The 18,700-nt window shown below is 41.4% G+C and overlaps 1 protein-coding gene across 1 annotated transcript in view; it reads right to left on the bottom strand.

Annotated features, from left to right (window-relative positions):
• Positions 1–10,741, bottom strand: part of LOC132380683 (carcinoembryonic antigen-related cell adhesion molecule 5-like) — a 48,790-nt gene extending 38,049 nt beyond the window's left edge. Inside the window, exons 1-2 of the mRNA XM_059949669.1 lie at positions 10,635–10,741; positions 581–613 (exon numbers count right to left, since the gene is read on the bottom strand). Of these exons, the coding sequence (XP_059805652.1) occupies positions 581–613; positions 10,635–10,665 (64 nt within the window). The 5' untranslated portion in view covers positions 10,666–10,741. The remainder of the gene's footprint in view (positions 1–580; positions 614–10,634) is intronic.
• Positions 10,742–18,700: the final 7,959 nt, after the last annotated feature.

The following is an 18,700-nucleotide window of genomic DNA, read 5'->3' as shown; positions in this document are numbered from 1 at the left end:
TATAGCGGATGTCTGTTCCCTTTTAAAGATTGGAGTGAATTTGTTTTCTTTTGGGTTGGCGTAAAACACAAAAGCTAAAATGTGAACTGACCAGGTTCCAATGGACCTTGTATATTTCACTTCGAGTGACACTGACGGATTCCATATCGGTACTTGTGTTGATACCCTGTTATGTTCGGAGGGGAATTTATTGCAGAGATTCCTTTACATGTAATTGTGGAATTATATCCTCTGCTTCTGAATGTTGAGAAAATTATGGGTCCAATTTGCCCCTTCACGTTAAACGTTCGGAACAATACCTCCATAACGAATGCACTCTACATCTATTAAACTGCCTTATCATCTTCCCTCTTCATCTGCCTAAAATAGAATTTCAGTGAACTAAACTTAGGAATACCAGTTGTTTCTTGGAATTAATCTTGATAGCCGTAAGTTTGTATCAATCATATCAGAGTCATAGAAAAACGAGAGACAACAGATAAACACAGATAGACAACAGGTTTAATCACATAACACATCGACCAAATAGCAAGATAGAACAGCGGCATTATAGGAACAATCAATAAAGTTTAGCACGCACCTTGAACGTTTTCACTCTGCTCCTTCGCGACCGCTGAAAGGGGAATTATAAAAAATTACATCAATTGTCTCTGATTGTTCTATCAATCTTTAAAAGCCTACTCGCAGACAAACCCTCCATTATTTTGTGACTTCCTAATGGAAGCGCTCTCCTTCGACAGCATCCCTACCCCCGGGTTCAAGCAACTGCATTGAATCTTTGATATCTGTCAATCAGGCACTGTCTCCGCTGGACATTCTTTGCCACATAGAACAGAATCATGACGGAAACAGAAAAACCAGTGCGTGGAAAGAGACAACTTTCAATGATCGTCTTTCAGTTATCCCATGGGCACACTCGTATATCACGGAAATCACTTCACAGTAACCACGTCATTATATAGTTCTCTGGATCTGATAATCTGCTAACATAATGAACAATATTCAGGGACGAAAAGATAAAATATGGAGAAGATCATGGTCTGTCGATTCCCATTCCTGTCTACAGAGGATGTAACAAGGCACGCAAGCGTTAAATACGCAAAGGAGATTCCCGGTATTTACCAGCGATGCAATTGCTAATTTGAACAATTTCTTAGAAGGAGAATTATGTCATGACGTATATATTCGTTAAACATTATCTAGTTATTGAATGAGGCATAACTAATACAGATGAAGAGAATACGCTTAGTCGACTTGTTCGATACTAATAATATTTCTGTTGTTCAGCAGCGAATGGTGTAGTGAAATACTGAGGATCGTAGAAAATATCTCTATAAAATATCTCCATCTTTCATCTTTTCTTTAGCAGCGATGGTAAATTTTCAAGTTGGGAGCTTACCGAGCAGGAGATTGTCAATAGCGGAAGGAAAGGGAAACACTACCAATATTTCTTTGAAATTAATTATTGAAGGTTTATGGGTCATTCCAATTCAACAGAGGGTTAGTGAATAATATTATGAGAATCGCTGTTAAATGCAACATCAGGTGGATGTTATAGTTATATAAAGAGTTTTATAAAAAAAACAAGTAATGTCAGTACAATACATGGTAACTAGCGGCCAGCACGAGAGGCAGCCAATCAGAACAACAAGTTGAACGCGAACACTCAAGGGAAACAACACTGAATTGCGCACAGATGATGTCAGCTCGACTCGTGACGGAACCTTTGCGACCTGTTTTGTACTCACAGAGTTCATTTTAACTGTCGATATCACTTTGAGACACCAAGGGTTTGAGACTGATCTTTGGACACTTGAATTTCTAATGATTACAAAGTTGCTTGGTTATAGCGATGGAGAGAGGGGGATTTATTTGATGAACAATCGATGTTCTGTTTTCTCTGCAGTTTGTTTACTTTTTACAAGGACAGTCACAGTCACACAGACACAGACAGCTTAGAGTCAAGATGGATTCGTTCAATGGAAGACTGCAGTGAGTCGGTCGCTGATCAAAACTTTCTGTAGCCCAAAAGGGGTGAGTTAAGATCGATCCTGAGTATTTATAAATTACTCTCTGAGGGTGAGTTTCTTTCGGCCAGGAATGTGTGATGGTCACTTAGTTAATCCACAGCGATGGGTTCTCTAATGAGGTGTACCTTTCTGAATACCACGTGTTTTTTTACCCTTTGTCTGGGCGTGGTCGTTTAATGAAGAAAGGCACCCCTGTGGCAAATCTCTGTCGGAGGTATTTCCTCTGTCGTGGAACTGGATGAGTGGCTATCACGTTGTGTGTGATTGGGGTAACCTTGTGAAATCTACCAGTATGTCGACCCTTGCCTGGGTGGTGGTTCCCTTGTAGAAGGTCCCCTTTGTGATAAGCTACTGTTGGTGATTATCCATATGTGGATTCTTTTTGAGTATCCTGTGGCCAACACAGAGATACCCCGTAGCGGAATTCGGGTGTGGTACCAGTGTGTTTAAAACATATTCGTTGAAGATCCCTGTTAGTGATACTGCGTGTGTGGAGTGGAGCAATTTCGGAGATTAAACCTACTGCTATTGTTATTTTGTATTGCTGTCGTGGAATCTGTGGAATTTTGACGTAATGGCATTCTCACTACATTCGCCTTTGGATTATAAACATCTCGCATTAATTAACCTGTGCATTTGAACTGAGTTTTCTGACACACCATCGTAATGCCGTATCACTTAACACCTGAGGCTGAAGAAGTTTGGGGATTTATATATTTACACCTATATATACAGAACACCATTAAATCCTGATTTACCTGGTTTCAGTAACTATATTACGTAGTTACTAATAAAATAGTGTTTTGTTAACAGCAAAACCAGACTCCTGGTGTGTTCTACTGTTGCTGATATTTTTACAGGGTTGCGTGCACGTGACAAACCTAACCACTGGGCTCGGCGTACACACCTGAAATCAATCAGCCAAACAGACGTACGAAATTGATCTCTCCGTCTGTCTGTTTCTCTGCTTATCTATCTATCTATCCATCTGCTTATGCCTGTCTCTCTCTCTCTCTCTCTCTCTCTCTCTCTCTCTCTCTCTCTCTCTCTCTCTCTCTCTCTCTCTCTCTCTCTCTCTCTCTCTCTCTCTCTCTCTCTCTCTCTCTCTCTCTCTCTCTCTCTCTCTCTCTCTCTCTCTCTCTCTCTCTCTCTCTCTCTCTCTCTCTCTCTCTCTCTATCTATCTATCTCCCTGTTTACCTACGGTTTATCAGCCTGAAGAGATGGTGTTTGAAAATTCCCACCTCGTGATGAGGGACTAAATGAGGACTATCAAAAACAAATTAGTGTTTGCACGGACGGAATCGATATTTACTGCAGTTTCTTCAGAATACGCATCTCCGGTTGGGCAGTGAGAACAATAGCGTTTCTTCAATAGATTCTAATAGCAGGTTACTTTTAGACTTATTTGAATATCTCACTCGGTCTGAACCCAACCGCTAACTTACCTTGAAGCGCATTTAAACATGCTGGACAAATCTATGCACGGTTCTGTCTGCTTTCTCAAAGAACTGGGAGAAGGGAAAAGGCGAAGTTAGGAGAGGAAAGCAAAGTGTTAATCAGATTGACAGTAAGGTGGTAAAATAGTTTAATCTGAGGTGGTAGTTTGTACTTGTTGCAAAAATTACTTTCCTTAGGAACAGTAGGTTTGGGGTTTCTGGTGACGTCATCCACGAGAATGGCGGTTTAAGTCACCAGCTCCTCCGGAAAAAAACGCGTATTAAGCCCCGTTAATATAATAATTTTCGAAAAATATTTGAACTGAAACGAGGGGCAAGAATGGCAATAAGAAACGGAAATTAAAAAAGCGACACTGCGGAGCCTGCGTCCGAGAGGAGTGCAGCGAGCGGTTGTCCTACCCGACCGCGTGCCAGCGAGGCGGACGCTGGACCTCGTGCAGACGAAGAGGCGAATATGTTCGAAATCCTGAAAGAGATAAGGGAGTTCCGGAAAGAAATAGAGCAGCAGCTACGTGACATTAAGGCAGAGCTCGCCAGCGTTAATCAAAAATAGCGGTGGCAGAGACTCCAACTGAGAAAGTGGAAGATCGCGTGCAAAACGTGGAACGGATACTGAGCAAGACAATAAAAATAATACATCACCAAGAAGGTAAACTGCTTGACCTGGAGGGAAGTTCACGGGGGAAGAATATCAGAATGTACAACGTTCCCGAGGGGGCGGAGCGCTCGTCTATGACGGAGTTTGTTGGAAAGTTACTGCGGAACGCGCTGGATCTTCCCCCGGCTATGAAGCTGGAAATCGAAAGAGCCCACCGCACGTTAGTCCCAAAACCTACCCAGGATAGAAAGTCACGCTCAATAATAATTAAATTTCTTCGGTACATCACCAAGGCGGAATCTACGAAGGGCCTGAGGTAAGAAGAGAGTGCTTTTAGAGTATAAGTTAATATATTTCGACCAAGATTACCACCCACCCTCGCGGTCCTCCAGAATCGCAAAATATAGTCTGAAGTAAAGCGAGTACTAAAGCAAAATAAGATTAGATTTCAAACTCCGTACCCTGCTAAATTTCGAGTGTTTTATGACAACGGGACGCGGTTGTAACAGACAGTGGAAGAGGCGACTACAGACATGAAGGCCAGAGGGTTGCCCGTCACATGACCAAAACGAGGGAAAGCCTGACTGAAGAATTATCCCGCTCCACTTGGGAAATAATACGAGAATCGAGAAGGCAGGAGACGGGAGGAGGCCGAGAGAAATATATCAGGAAGAGACAGGGAGTTTTCCAAAGACAGTCCTCACCCCCTTCAGAAGAGCCATAAGGTTAGGCTAACTTTAAAAATGGTGAGATGCTAAACGGAAGCAAAAATACATGGTGATATACCTATCTCAAGAAATACTTATTATAGTGTGGATTTTATATTAATTAGTTGTTATTCTTTATTTGCTCACTTACACCTTTCCCCCCCCACCAAAATGAGAATATTTATGTGTCTGTGTGTGTGTGTGTGTGTGTGTGTGTGTGTGTGTGCATATATTTGTATGTGTGGAGTACGAGGAGTATACGAGGAGTACACAGGGAAATATTTTCTGTGTAATGGATTTGCTCACTGACTTTTATGAATACTGCAATGAAGGCTCTCAACTCACAAGTAGGAAGGGCTATCGCCCACAGCTAGACATTTCCACTAGCTCAACACAGCGTCACCTAGTAGAGACCTCAGCCTTGGAAACACACGTTCGTTGCCATGTTTATTATTTGCGTTTCTTGGTTCTTATTTGTTCAGGGAGTAGATCGATTAAGTTGTATTCTAATTTCAATGATAGAGTGACAGATAAATACAGATGGCTTAGGGCAAGGTAAAATTTGGCAGGGTAAAATTCCTAGACTTCGTCTCCAAACTTTGCAGTTAGCAAAGGAACAGGGGGGATGGGGCCTACATTCTCTTGGAGATTATTATTTTGCAGCACAGTTGAGAGCTGTGATATGTTGGTGTAACCCATCATATGACGCTCAATGGAAAAACATTGAAGAGCGAGTACTTCCCATCCCTATACAAGCAATTTTGGCTGATAACTATCTACAAAGGTACATAAATACTATTGATAACCCATGGGTGAAATTGACTCTTAAAATGTGGAAAACTACTATAAAATAATATAATCTAGATGGAGATGTTGCAATTCTTAAATGGTGTGCATATGACTCTGATTTTACACGAATTAAATTGGATGCTAGATTTACGGACTGGCCAGCTAAAGGAATAACAGTACTTTGCAAAGTAATGAAAGAAGGAACACTGTTCAGTTTTGAAATGCTTAAAGATAAACACAAAAGAAAAACACGATTTTTATCGGTATTTACAGATGCGATAATATGTTATTAAGACAAAAATGTAACCAAGGCAAACACATGCTTGATAGAGCTCTTTAAAAAAGCATATAATTCAGATAATGGTAGTAGAATCATTTCAAGCATGTATAAGGGGTTGTCAAATATTAAAACATATTCGACTTCATACATCAAAACAAAATAGGAGAAGGAGGGATAATTATATCTGAGGAAGATATGGAAATATCAGTGGAAGTGTACCAGTTGACAGAAATGGTGGGAGTTTGGATGGAAAAACTTGATATGGTATTTTATTACACACTCTCAGAAATCCCATTACGGCAATAACCTCCCTGTTTGTTGGAGAAATAGTGGAAATCAAAATGCAAATCATTATCATATTTTTGGGACTGCCCTGTTATCAAAAACTATTGGAGGGTGAGACACAATGCCCTACAAGACATCTTTAAATGTGAAATACCCTTAGAGAGTAAGACCATATATTTTGGATATATACCTCAATACCGGTTGAAAAGAGATAAATATTTCATGAATATACTGTTGGTGGCTGGTAAAAAGACTCTTACTAGGAAATGGTTATCACAGTAGAGTCCAACTTTAAATACATGGATGGAAATTACAATGGACATTTACAAAATGGAGAAGTTAACAACATCTGTTAAACATGTTGGAACAATTTGATTCATACTTGGAAAAATGGTTTAACTACATAATGCCTCATAGGCTTGATTTTATTCTCACAAATCAATGAATCTGTTGTAAAAAAAAAGATCACTGCCTACTTGTACATAGTTCTTTCCTTTTGCTTGTTTTTTTTTCTTTCCACTCTTTTCTATACGTGTATACCTGAGATAAATACTTTGTGGAGATTTGTGTTATATATGATATATCTGTACAATGTCTGAAATACATCTTATGGAAATGTTTGTTTGATGATGAACTTCAATAAAAAAAATTACAAGAAAACACAGTAGGTTTGAGCAATGTGTTCATAGTAGCCAGTCCGACATTACTCAACAAATGTTAAATGCAGAAGATTAACAAATAGCTATTGTGGAGGTTTAGCATCGACCATGTTAACGGCTGTGCTAATAAAATCTCTTTCAATTAGTAACGTCGGATATACGGAATAGGCTATGAACACATATTTTGAACAGACAGTTTGTGCAAGTGTCTGTTGTCAGTACTTTTCCAAGTATTCAGGCTCCTCTCAGAAGTGCACGAACTCGTGAGTCACCGACAGGGAACAAAGAAGTAAAAACAATCATTGTCATTAAAATGAGATATATTTGATAGCAAATTATTTATATCCTTTGGTGTAAGTCTGTTGCGACTCCTGAAATTCTTATGAGCCTGAAAATGCTGGAACTAATTTTTTTTCCCTAACCGTATAACACTCTTCTCTGCATCTATTAACCTGTCTTTCTTTCTCTATTTCTTCTCTTTCCTGCTGTTTTCTGCCCGTCTCTTTCTTCTTTTCATTTTTTTTCTTTCTAACTTTCATTCTTTCCTTCATACTACATTTCATTCTCCTTTCCTCTTCTTTCTTTCTCTACTTTCGTCTTTCTCTCTTCTTCTTCCTTATCTTAGTTTCTTCTCATCCCTCTCCTCCAAAAACGCCTTCCCCTTGAAAGCATTTCTTTTTGTTGAAAATTACAGCAGCATCTGGTATTTTCAGTAGAAATAATTTGTACGTTGTCTAAGAAATAACTGGTGATTTCAGTAGCTCAGTTCGACAGTGTTTTTCAAAGGATCCTGGGTTCACACCTCTCTGCTAGCTTATAAGGGTCAGACGCCTTTATAGACACAGAAGGGAAGAGAAGTTTAGTTGCGTTTTAGGGTATTACAACTGTTAGGCTATTAGAAATATTCCACGTGTTCTGATTTATCACACAAGTCCTCTGAATGGCATATAGGAAATAAATTAGCAACAGTAAGATTTTAAGGAAAAGAAGACAAAACTTTCAAATGACAGTTTTTATCTGTAACGTTCATCCAGAAAGCTATGATGACAACATTTAGTGGTTTTATTTCAGTCAAGTTCTGATGCAAAGAAAAAGGCGCCACAGCGGAAAGACTTTGCAGAACAATCAAACGAAAACTACTTTCAGAATAACCGTTCTCTGTATTTAATGTAAATTCGTCACTGTGTCAATTGCTAGACACAAGGGAAAAGAGTCCCACACGATAGCTTTCGACTACCACTTCTCATTCACAGAACTGAACATGGGGAGAGTATTTGTTTTTGATAATTTTTCAGTAAATTTGACTTCTTCGATGGTGTTAATGCAGCTGCAGTTAAAGAGATCTGCTCTTTGCTGGACTTTATTTCTATGCACTTCTGGCCTCCGCCTATGAGCCACTGACCGGTCGATTGTGCATGCGTCATTTCCATAGTCTGATTTGTCAATAATCACCTTATTAATCATCCTGTTGAATTACAACTGTATCAACCAACAATCAACCGATAGTTTTATTTTAACAAAAAAAGATTTCCGAAGCATTGTATTCCTGATGATGCAGTAATGTGGAAGCAGAACTATTTTAGAATGAATATCCTTATTTTTATATTCTCTTACCCCTATCATTGGAGTTTGTGTGTCTTTTTCCTCCTCCTTGGGACTTTTACCAGAAGCCGTGGAGCCTGAGGGTCCGATGCCGTATCTTTGCTACTCCTAGTAGTGCTCTGTTCTGGACTGAGATCTCAGATGTTCTTCCCGGGATTTGCTGAAACCACTTTCCGAGTCCACGTGTCACAGCTCAAAGTGTTCCTATCACCTCGGGATTACTCTGTTTTTGACCTTCCACACTCTTTCTATCAGCTCTTTCGAGCCCTGGGATTTCTCAAAATTCTCACTTTCTTTCATCCTGAGGTTACTGTCATTCGGGATTGGCATATCTATTACTGTTGCATTCTTCTGTTTCCAGTCCAATATTACTATGTCAGATTGGTTTGCCGGTACCTGCTATCAGTCTGATATTGGAAGTCCCACTGGTTTTTAGTTCTGTCGTTCTCCACTAAATTCTCATTAGACCTACGGGTGTCCAATGCATAACAAGCACAGATGTTTCTGTACACAATTCCTGCAACTTGATTGTGCGGTTCAGAGTGTGCTGTCTCTGCCTGCATCTTGCACCTTGCTCTGTGTGCTGAATGGATTCCCCGGATTCCTTGTACTGTCCGCATCAATCTTGTCTGGTGTGAAAGAACTACGCTTATATTGCTCAGCGGCTGTTCCAGTTCAGCCATAAACAGCGTCTCTATTCTGTCCCTCAGGCCTGCAATTTCCAGCGTTTGTACATCCCGGGGGGTTTCTTGTCATACCATGGCCTCTTCTCCTCTGGCCCACTTCACTTACACCCATATCCCCTGCCTGTTATCCGAGACATTGTCCTAGCAGGTCGTTCATAGGGACCATTTTCCTGGCATGTTCATGAATAGTTCCCATTTCTTCCAAGACCGTGGGTTTCACACTTCCAAGTTCTCGCCCTCTTTTACTTTGGAATTTGATTGAATTCCTACTGTTTGCAGTTTGCCGAACTCGGCGTCAGCGGCTTCCAGATTTTTCCCCTGGCCAACCACTAATATATATACTTACATGTACGTGTGTGTGTGTGTGTGTGTGTGTGTGTGTGTGTGTGTGTGTGTGTGTGTGTGTGTGTGTGTGTGTGTGTGTGTGTGTGTGTGTGTGTGTGTGTCTGTGTCTGTGTGTCGGTGTCTGTGTGTGTTATTTTCTCAGCGTGCTTATGAAACATGTCGAGGACACAGGCCAAAAATTAGGTAGATTTGAAGATGGAAAGGCTAGCAGAATTCTTGTTGTTGTTGTTGTAAGATCATTACTTCTGTATTGTTCTGCGGAAAACGAAGTGTTGAAACGGAAACGCGGTTTCAGCTTAGCTACACATCATGCCGGATGAACTGAGGCAAGCTTATACTTCAACAATTTGTTTGCAAAGTAAAACAAATGTACACATTTCACAGTAGAACGACAGAATAATAGGAGTGTAAGATGCTCGGGACAGAAGATGAATTGGCAGTATAAACAGCTACAGTAATGAAACAAGTTTAAACGAGGCCACGTTATTATGTATTAAGGAATAAACCCGAATTAAAATTATTATTATTAATAATACATGCTCTATGAAAATGACTGCATATGATATAATGTCGAAAAAGCTGGATGTCAGAAAGCAAAGAGGCAGTTTTATCCAAAAGTAGCAATCCAGAGAAAGAGGAACTTGACCCTACAAGGCACGAACGTACAGAGAATACAGCTAAATATAGAGTACACTCTCGATCGACGCCGGGAAACATCTTGTACCTTTTCTTCCTGTTTGAGCTCTGTGCATGCACATTGTTTACCATCACATGCAATGGGTTACGGATTGTACAGGGGAAAATTTTAACAGTGTTCTGCAAACCATATTTTGGAATTTAATTTCGCGCTAAGTATTCCTCAGTATTTTATCTTATAACAAAATGTATTTTTTAAAAATTCCGTACAGAAGCACAAGTAACAAAAAAGAACTAAAGCGGGTGTAAGACGAACACAACAAAACTGAAGCAGGTGAACGCATCGATATTACATTAAAGATAAACAGCGTTTAAAAATGCCTGCTCGTGGAGCATCAGAGGAGGAATTCCATAAATTTGAAACGAAATATTGGTTATTTCCTTACTCAGGAACTATGATAGCTTACAACGAAGGTTTCACCGTACTCACGTGGACGATCACGTTAAGTTGACCGCGCTAAGTACATCCGTTTAAATACAGAATAGTTTCACGACTCACCAATTAACAGCAACAACGCGGCGGTGATCATTTTGTACCGCTTAACACATAATTGTTCTGTACAGAGAAGATTCTGAGACTGCTGTTATTTCCAGAATTTGTTAAGAATATGACTGCAGAAGGGAGGAGCTGTAAGGAACACGTGACATAGGACATAACATATAGGAACATAATTAGTCAATTCGGTGTATTGAGTCTGCGCCACCATCCCATCCGGGCAGTTTTACCATGCCTCATAAATCCATTCTCCTCCGTCTCTCCGGAACATTTGACTTAGTTGCTAGGCAAGAGCCTACCAGCATCTATTTTAAATATACCGAATATCTTGCCGGACACAACTGTGTTAAGCAATGAATTCAACAGAATCACGATTTATTGTTAGATATTCTGCCTCATATCTGTTCTAAAAGATAGATACTTGGCTGATTCCAAAGCAATAACAGTGTTACAGTAGCATTACAAGTGCGCAGATATACAAGTACTAGAGGAGAAGTAAAATGTATAAAAAAATAAGTTATCTCAAACAGTCGAACAGGAGCGTTCATCATTTCCCTCAGCCATAGATTGACTGATTATAGAACGTAATAGCCGAGAGTAAGAATGCCTCATATAGTGCTCTTTGGAAAGGCGTAGCTGTCGTAGTCTATTAATAAAAGTGCTCGTCTATTCAGCCAAGGTGCTATGCAGAAGATGAGAAACATTGTCCAGAATTGCCAGGATATTCCGTAGTGTCCTTCGTTCTACCACTCTCCAGTGTGTCCAGTCCGACTGCTGTGACAGAGCCAGCCTTTCTTATCTGTTTTTGAGCCTGCTGGCATCATTCGTGTTGATGCCATTGCCCCACACACCACTGCTTAGATGATTGTACTGCTAACAACAGACTGGTCGAATATGTGGGTTAGAAGCCTGCATACTCCAAAGGATCTCCTTAGGAAGAAGAGGTGACTCTGACTCTTCTTGTACACAGCCTCTGTGTTGTTGCTTTACTCAAGTCTATCATCCCCAGGTGCACCTTCAGGTACTTGTAGTTCCACACCACATCCGCGTTCTCACCATCAATAATAACAATGAGCAGTGCAGGCTTCGTCTTTCATGTCTGTCACAATCTCCTTTGTCTCACTGATGTTGATCTGCACCATTTGACAACGTCCTCCATCAGGGTCCTGTATTTACCTCCCGTCCTCCCTTCACACATCCAAATATTGTTGATTCTTTAGAGAATCTCTTCAGATGACTTGCCTCAGTGTTGGATCTAAAGTCTGAAGTATACAGGGAAAACAGGAAGGGAGCCAATACAATCCCCTGTGGGGACCCAGAGCTTATAGCGATATCTAACATAAGGCTCTGAAGCCCCACAACCTAAGGTTTGACAGTCATTATCAAGGATACAACGGAAGTGCCAGCTTGCATTCAACAGAGCTTACCCCCTCACCCCCACGCCAGCAGTGAGGGCTGAATGGAATTGAAGCCACTTGATAAATCAAAAAGCATGATCCTCACAGTGCTATTCCGCTTGTCCCAATAGAGTCCACTCTGTTCGGCAGGTAGATAACAACATTGTCGACTTCAATGTTCCAGTTTGGCAAACTGACGGGGTTCGAGGACTGATCTGACCAGGACTCGGAGGTGAGTAAGGAACATCAGGGACTTCATGATATGTGATGTTAGGAGCATTGGACGGTAGTCTTCAAGATTTTCTGTTGTCCCTTCGTGGGTTCTGGGACCGCACTTGATGTTTTCAACAGTGGAGACCCTGTCCGAGCTAAGACTCAGATTGAAAATGCACTGGAGAACTCCACACAGATGCTCGCACACGCCTTTAGAACCTTGGGGTTCACACCGTCCGGTACCGATGCATTGCCGAGTCTGAGTTTCGCCAGAGCTTTTCTCTTCTCCTCAGTAATGAAGGTGAGTCCAGGGTGACTGAGGAGTTGGTTGAAGGAGGGAGCTGGGGTAGGTGAAGATCGGGACGGTAATAGATGATACGGGGAGATGTGGATGGTAGGTGGAAGGCAAGGCGAATATGTAGGCAGCGGTAGTCAGTGTTCTTCGTCCTTGTGTTGAACTAGAACGATTAGGAAGGAAGACGGGATGCGTTGGTGCTCAGGGAGCATTGGTTGCCTCGACACCTGAACCTGTGTGCTGATGGGGGTGGGGACAGGAGGGCAATTGTTAAACCTTTTGAAGAATAGGTCTTCTGCCTCCCTCAATCCTTAAACAGTGCAGAAACCTTTGCAATTTTATTTTAACAGTGAGGAGCATATTCAATCTTAGCTCTCTTTAAAATTTTATTTATCTGAAAAAAAAGACTTCAGGTGTCCTCTTTTATACTATTGACTTCCTGATCTTTATATTTAATCTTTTCTCTCCTTGTTCCCTTTTGCTTGTCTACTGTCGGTTTTTAAAAGTTGCCCAAAACGCGAGCTCGATATATTTTGGTATATTCTCTGCCCTTCCTTTTGATTTTAGGTGGGACGGATCCTGTTTATATAGGTCATATGTTTCCCAAAACAAATCCAGTGATCCAGAAATCTGAAAGCTTGACAATGCTTCATCTTTAACTTTATGACTGTTGGAGATCAATTGATCTTCTACTCACTTAACTATTCACTGCAACAGAATTTTGACCAATGGTGCCCAAACGTTTGCATGCCACTGTATATCTACGTCAGGGAATAAGGGGATTGTCACGGTCCCTATCGTTAATTCCCTATCTTTTGCCTAATTTCCTTTCATTGTGCCACGGTTCCAACTGTTAATTTCCCATTTGCTTCTAATTCTCTTAGATTATGGCACACCTGGTTTCCATCAAGACCTCAGCATAAGAACCCCGGCGTTGCAAACACTAGTCGTCAGATCGTTGGTTTTGCCTGTGTGGTTATTAACGTTTCCCGGCCTCTTAGGACAGTGTGTTCTGAGATTTGCTCCAGTTTCAAGGTTTACCTATGAAACTCCGTCTCTCTATGTCAATGCTCCGTATCAACAACACTCCTGTTTGGTGTCCAACGTTCACGTCCGTGTAAGCATCCGAACTCAATCCCTGTGCCTGTGTCCTGCAGTTGGGTTCACTTCATTTGCTCATTGCAGCAGAACGATCTGGCGATCTGCATATATTCTTACGTTTCATCACAACCATGAAAGAAGTATAACATATCTCGCCGGCAAAATCTTTATTTTTTTTAAAGAAATAGCTATGTTTTTTAAAGGAACATTTAAATTCAGGAAATCATACTGCGAAATGAGTATTTTTATTTTACTTTGCAAACAAGGTGTTGAAATATACCCTTGCTCAATTCCGTCACTCATCTTATTTTTCTGAACTGAACCACGAACCCGTTTCAACACTTTGCTTTCATAGATCAATGCAGAAGTAATGATCTTTCAACAACGAAAATCTGTCATCACCTCCATCGTCAAATCTACCTTATTACAGTATACCACACAGAATCCAGGACAAAGAGAGGACAGGAAAGAAGAAAAGATGACAAAAAATCGTTAGAACCCCAAAGCCCCCTTACCCTCTCAGGCACAATCATCAAACCTCCACTCCCTCCCCTACTTGTTCCAGCAAAGAGTATCAGCCTCCCCCCACCATCCACCAAGCAATAATATTCCCGTGGAGTCCATGATCTATGGACAGTCAAAAAGTACTGTCCACCTCAATAGTTCAATCTTTTAACATCCTTTCACTAAGCTTTTCAACAGTTGCGATGTTACAATGTGTAGTGTTATTTCGAGCTTCCGCGACTCAAGGATCAGCACCCTCTCATCATCATCATCATCATCATCGAGAGAGAGAGAGAGAGAGAGAGAGAGAGAGAGAGAGAGAGAGAGAGAGAGAGAGAGAGAGAGAGAGAGAGAGAGAGAGAGAGAGAGAGAGAGAGAGAGAGAGAGAGAGAGAGAGAGAGAGAGAGAGAGAGAGAGAGAGAGAGAGGAGAGAGAGAGAGAGAGAGAGAGAGAGAGCGAAAGATCGCCCGAGTGCAGATGCAACCGACAGCGGTGCCTTGTTTTTCTTTTTGTATCAAAACTACAAAAGTTTAGTTCAAACTCATAGACACTAGACAATCAATGCCTGCAGGACAGTAGATACACTCAAATTACTATACGGTAACTAACGTTTATAAAACATGCTATACCGCAGGGTGAGGGGGCGGGGTTGCACCGCTACTCATGGAAATCCTCAGTGTGTCCGACGCGACCGCGTGCTCCCTCTCCGAGGACAGCCAGGCATGGACCTATCCTCGGAAAAGGGGCAGGCAGTCGGCCCGGAAAGCTCACCCAACCAAGACCCATGAATGGCTTTCTTGGACAGGAGCAGGACCCAGTCCACCAGGATATCCACCGCGCTCTCCGCCCCCTTCCGTACTGGTGCCTGTAGATCAGGAGCGCGTGACTAAAGTGCAACCAGAAACGCAGCCCTAGTACCCTGAGAAACACAAAGAGCGGCTGCAACCTCTTGTATTCCGTGTCTGCGTGGTACACCGATTCCTCCGCCTGCAGAAGAGAGAGCTGGACGGCAAGTCGGTTAACCTGCTCCAGAAATCTGTTCTACGGAACTGCCCGATGCAGCACTTTTTATCTCAAGTCCCCAAGGTACAGGGGAAGCACCCCGGCGGCGCCCTCTGACTCAATGTTTCGACCTCCCACGGCGCTTCAGTCGGCGACATAGGCGAGGATTTGTCCAATTGCGTTGGCATTTCGCCCTTCAAGTAAAGTCACATCTATATCAACTCTAGTTCGGTTTGCACATTATTGCAACCCTCTTCTGCATCACCAGTAATAAATTGCTTAAGAAATCATTAAAAATGTAAACCTATCGAGTTGACAGATATTGATACGGTTGAAAATCCTATCGGGAAAACAAAATGGAAATGACACAGTCACGATAAACCGGTCGGTTGTTCATCGGCAGAGGCAAGAAGTGCATAGAAATAAATTCCAGTAATCAGAAGATCTCATTAACTGGACCTGTATTAACATAGTCTCAGAGGTCCAAGTTATTGAACAAATGTCGGGAACTATTACTTTCCCGTTCAAACTTTATGTTCGGTTCTGTAAAATGACCGGTTGTAGTAGGAAGATATTGTGTGCAGCAATCTCCCCTTCTGACTGGCAAGTTACACTGTAACGAATATAAATTAAAGACAGAAACCGGATATTTCTGACATGGTTTTACGCTGTTTGTATTAGACCGTAAAGGCACTGATTTCCGTTTTAATATCTTTCTGCATGAACGTTACAGATATTTTTCCTTCAAGTTTTACCTTTGCGTTTACATCCTGTACGCCATTCAGAGGGGTTGTATAATTCAGAACACGTGGATTATTTATAACTGGTTTGGTGCTCCCGAAAAGGCAGTTGAGCACTTTATTTCCATGTCGAGACATTAATGTTACAGCTATAAATAGCTATAAAGAGAGCCAAGAGGTAATGTTACAGCTGTAAGAGCCGAGATGTGATGTTACAGCGATGGTCAGACCCTGCTTGGAGTACTGTACTCAGTTCTTGTCACCTCACTGTAGGAAGGATATGGAAACTGTAGAAAGGGAGCCGAGAGGATATACAAGGATGTTGCCTGGATTGTGGAATATGCCTTATGATAATAGGTTGAACTAACTCGTTTCTCTGCTCTGTTTCCTAATACCCTTAGATGAGTTACGAATGCTTCACAGCTTCAATATGAAATAATATTTTCTTTGGAGATCGCTATGATAAACCAGCATGATTGTATAATAATCTAACTGTGAAATTATGTGCCTTCAGTTTTTTGCACTTCATTCTTGATGAGAGTCATGAGACGAGGGCGTGTCCAGGGTGATGGCGGGGGTCCTTAATGTCCTTAATGGAGAGTTCTACCTTTTTGATGCTCTGCGAAGATCTTCTGGATGCTACAGATGCTGGTGCCCGTGATGGAGCTGACTGAGTTCTCAACTTTATACATCTTCTTTTGATCCTGTGCAGTAGACACACTGCATCCACCCACCTTGTATACTAGACAGTAATACAGCCAGTTACAAAGCTGTCCATGAGAAATCTGCAAAAGCTGCAATTATCTCGGATGGCATACAAACTCCCCCAAAACTGCAACTGAATTACAGGAGCTGATCGATTTTCTTTGTAACTGTATCAATATGTTGGACTATGATAGATACTCAGAGATATTGGTACCGAAGTATTTGAAATTGCTCATTCTTTCTACTATTGATCCCTCAATAAGGACTGGTATGCGTTAACTCGTCTTGCATGTACTGAAATCCATAATTAGTTCTTTCATAATTAGTTCTTTGATCTTATTGACGTTTAGTGCAAGGTTGGTTGCTATGACACCACTCAACTAGCTGATGTATTTCGCTCACAAACGCCTTCAAACTCCGCTGTGAAACACCATCAATCACTGGCAGCCAACCAGAAAGGAATCCCTTTGTTCCCATTCCTTGCCTCCTGACAGGAGCCAATACTCTTTCCGTGCCAATATAATTCCTGTTATACCATTGGCTCTTAACTTCTTAAGCAGCCTCGGGTATCGTATCTTGACAAATATCCTATGAAAATCTTAATACACAACATCCACCAACACCACATTGTGAATCTTGCTTGCTATTTCTTCAAATAATTTCAATAGATTTGTCCAGCAACATTCTCCCTTCAGGAAAATTTGCTGCTTTTGGCCTATTTTATCATACTACTCCAGGTACCCCAAAACTATACCCTTAAAAATCGACTCTTATCGACCTTATCGTCCAGTAAGGTCAGCCTAAAGGGTCTTCAACTTCCTTCCTTCTTCCTCTCTCCCTTCTTTAAAGGTGGAGAAATATTTCCAATTTTCCAGTCCTGCGGAACCTTGTTGGAATTTATTGATTTTTGAAAGATCATTACTAATGCCTTTGCAATCTCTTCAGCCAGCACATTCAGAATTCTTTAGTGTAGAGCTCCTGGTCAGGGTAATTTATCTAACTTTTGACCTTACAGTTTCCCAATCACCGTCTCATTAGTAACGGCAACTTCACTCACTTCTCCTCCCTGACACTGACAAACTTCTGGCATACTGCTTGTATCTTCAGCAGTGAAGACTGATACAAAATACTTATTCTGTTCATCCGGCATTTCTTTGTCCACCATTCCTGCCTCCGCAGTATTATTTCCAATGATCCAATATCTACTACCTCTTCTTTTTTACTGCTTTTTTTGTATCTGTAAAAACATCTGGTACCTTCAATATTATTGGCTAGCTTACATTCATATATCAAACTTTCCTTCTATGTGTTTTTTTTAAGTTCTCTTCGGTTGTTTATTGAAAGATTCCCAATCCTTTAAATTCTCACTACTTTTGTCCTATGATATGTCCTCTCTTTGCCTTTTACTTTGGCTTTGATTCCCTGTGTCATCCATTCATGTGACATCCTCGCTTGAGAATTAGGCACTGTAATCACACAGAGAAAGAATAAAACCGTATGAATGGCTACATCTCAGCCGACAGTCTGTAGATGCGAGCAAGCATACCCATTGCTGCCCTTTTACCAAACCTGCATGTACAATACGAAAGTCGTTCCTCGTTCCCAGGACCTTCACTTCTATCCAATTTTGGGAATATTATACTTCCTACGTACTGCCTTAATTGCAAGCCCAAACAAGAGAATACCACCTCTGCAGGATGTTAGGAAGTGCAAAGACAATCAGAAAAATCTTCCACCCTCTCCTTTCATTTGATATGACTCTTCAGGACTCTCGGTTAACGTCTGTAGTATAATCCTTAGAGAGGTGTGGCGCTCTGACTAGGCAATGGAATCTTCGAAGAGCAGCCGGAAGAATAAGCACTGAGTCGCACCTATCAGGAAAACACTCTATCTAGCTGGCCTTGACCTTGCCCTCCCTACCACTGCCTCAGCCAACAACGTTGATAGAGATACACCCGCAAAATTTTCAATGTAGTGAAATCTAACACGTTGCACCACACCACGTGCAGCCCCAAAACACGATCCCTTTTAACTAATTCCCTTCATCGACACAACACAAGAACCTGTCCCTTTTCTCCACAGCCATAGACGTCCCAACGCACCAAGCCTCTA

This window comes from Hypanus sabinus, chromosome 24 (assembly GCF_030144855.1).
Source record: "Hypanus sabinus isolate sHypSab1 chromosome 24, sHypSab1.hap1, whole genome shotgun sequence".
NCBI lineage: Eukaryota > Metazoa > Chordata > Chondrichthyes > Myliobatiformes > Dasyatidae > Hypanus > Hypanus sabinus.
Note: the sequence above shows the minus strand (reverse complement) of the source record. Positions and strands in the feature narration are given on the sequence as shown.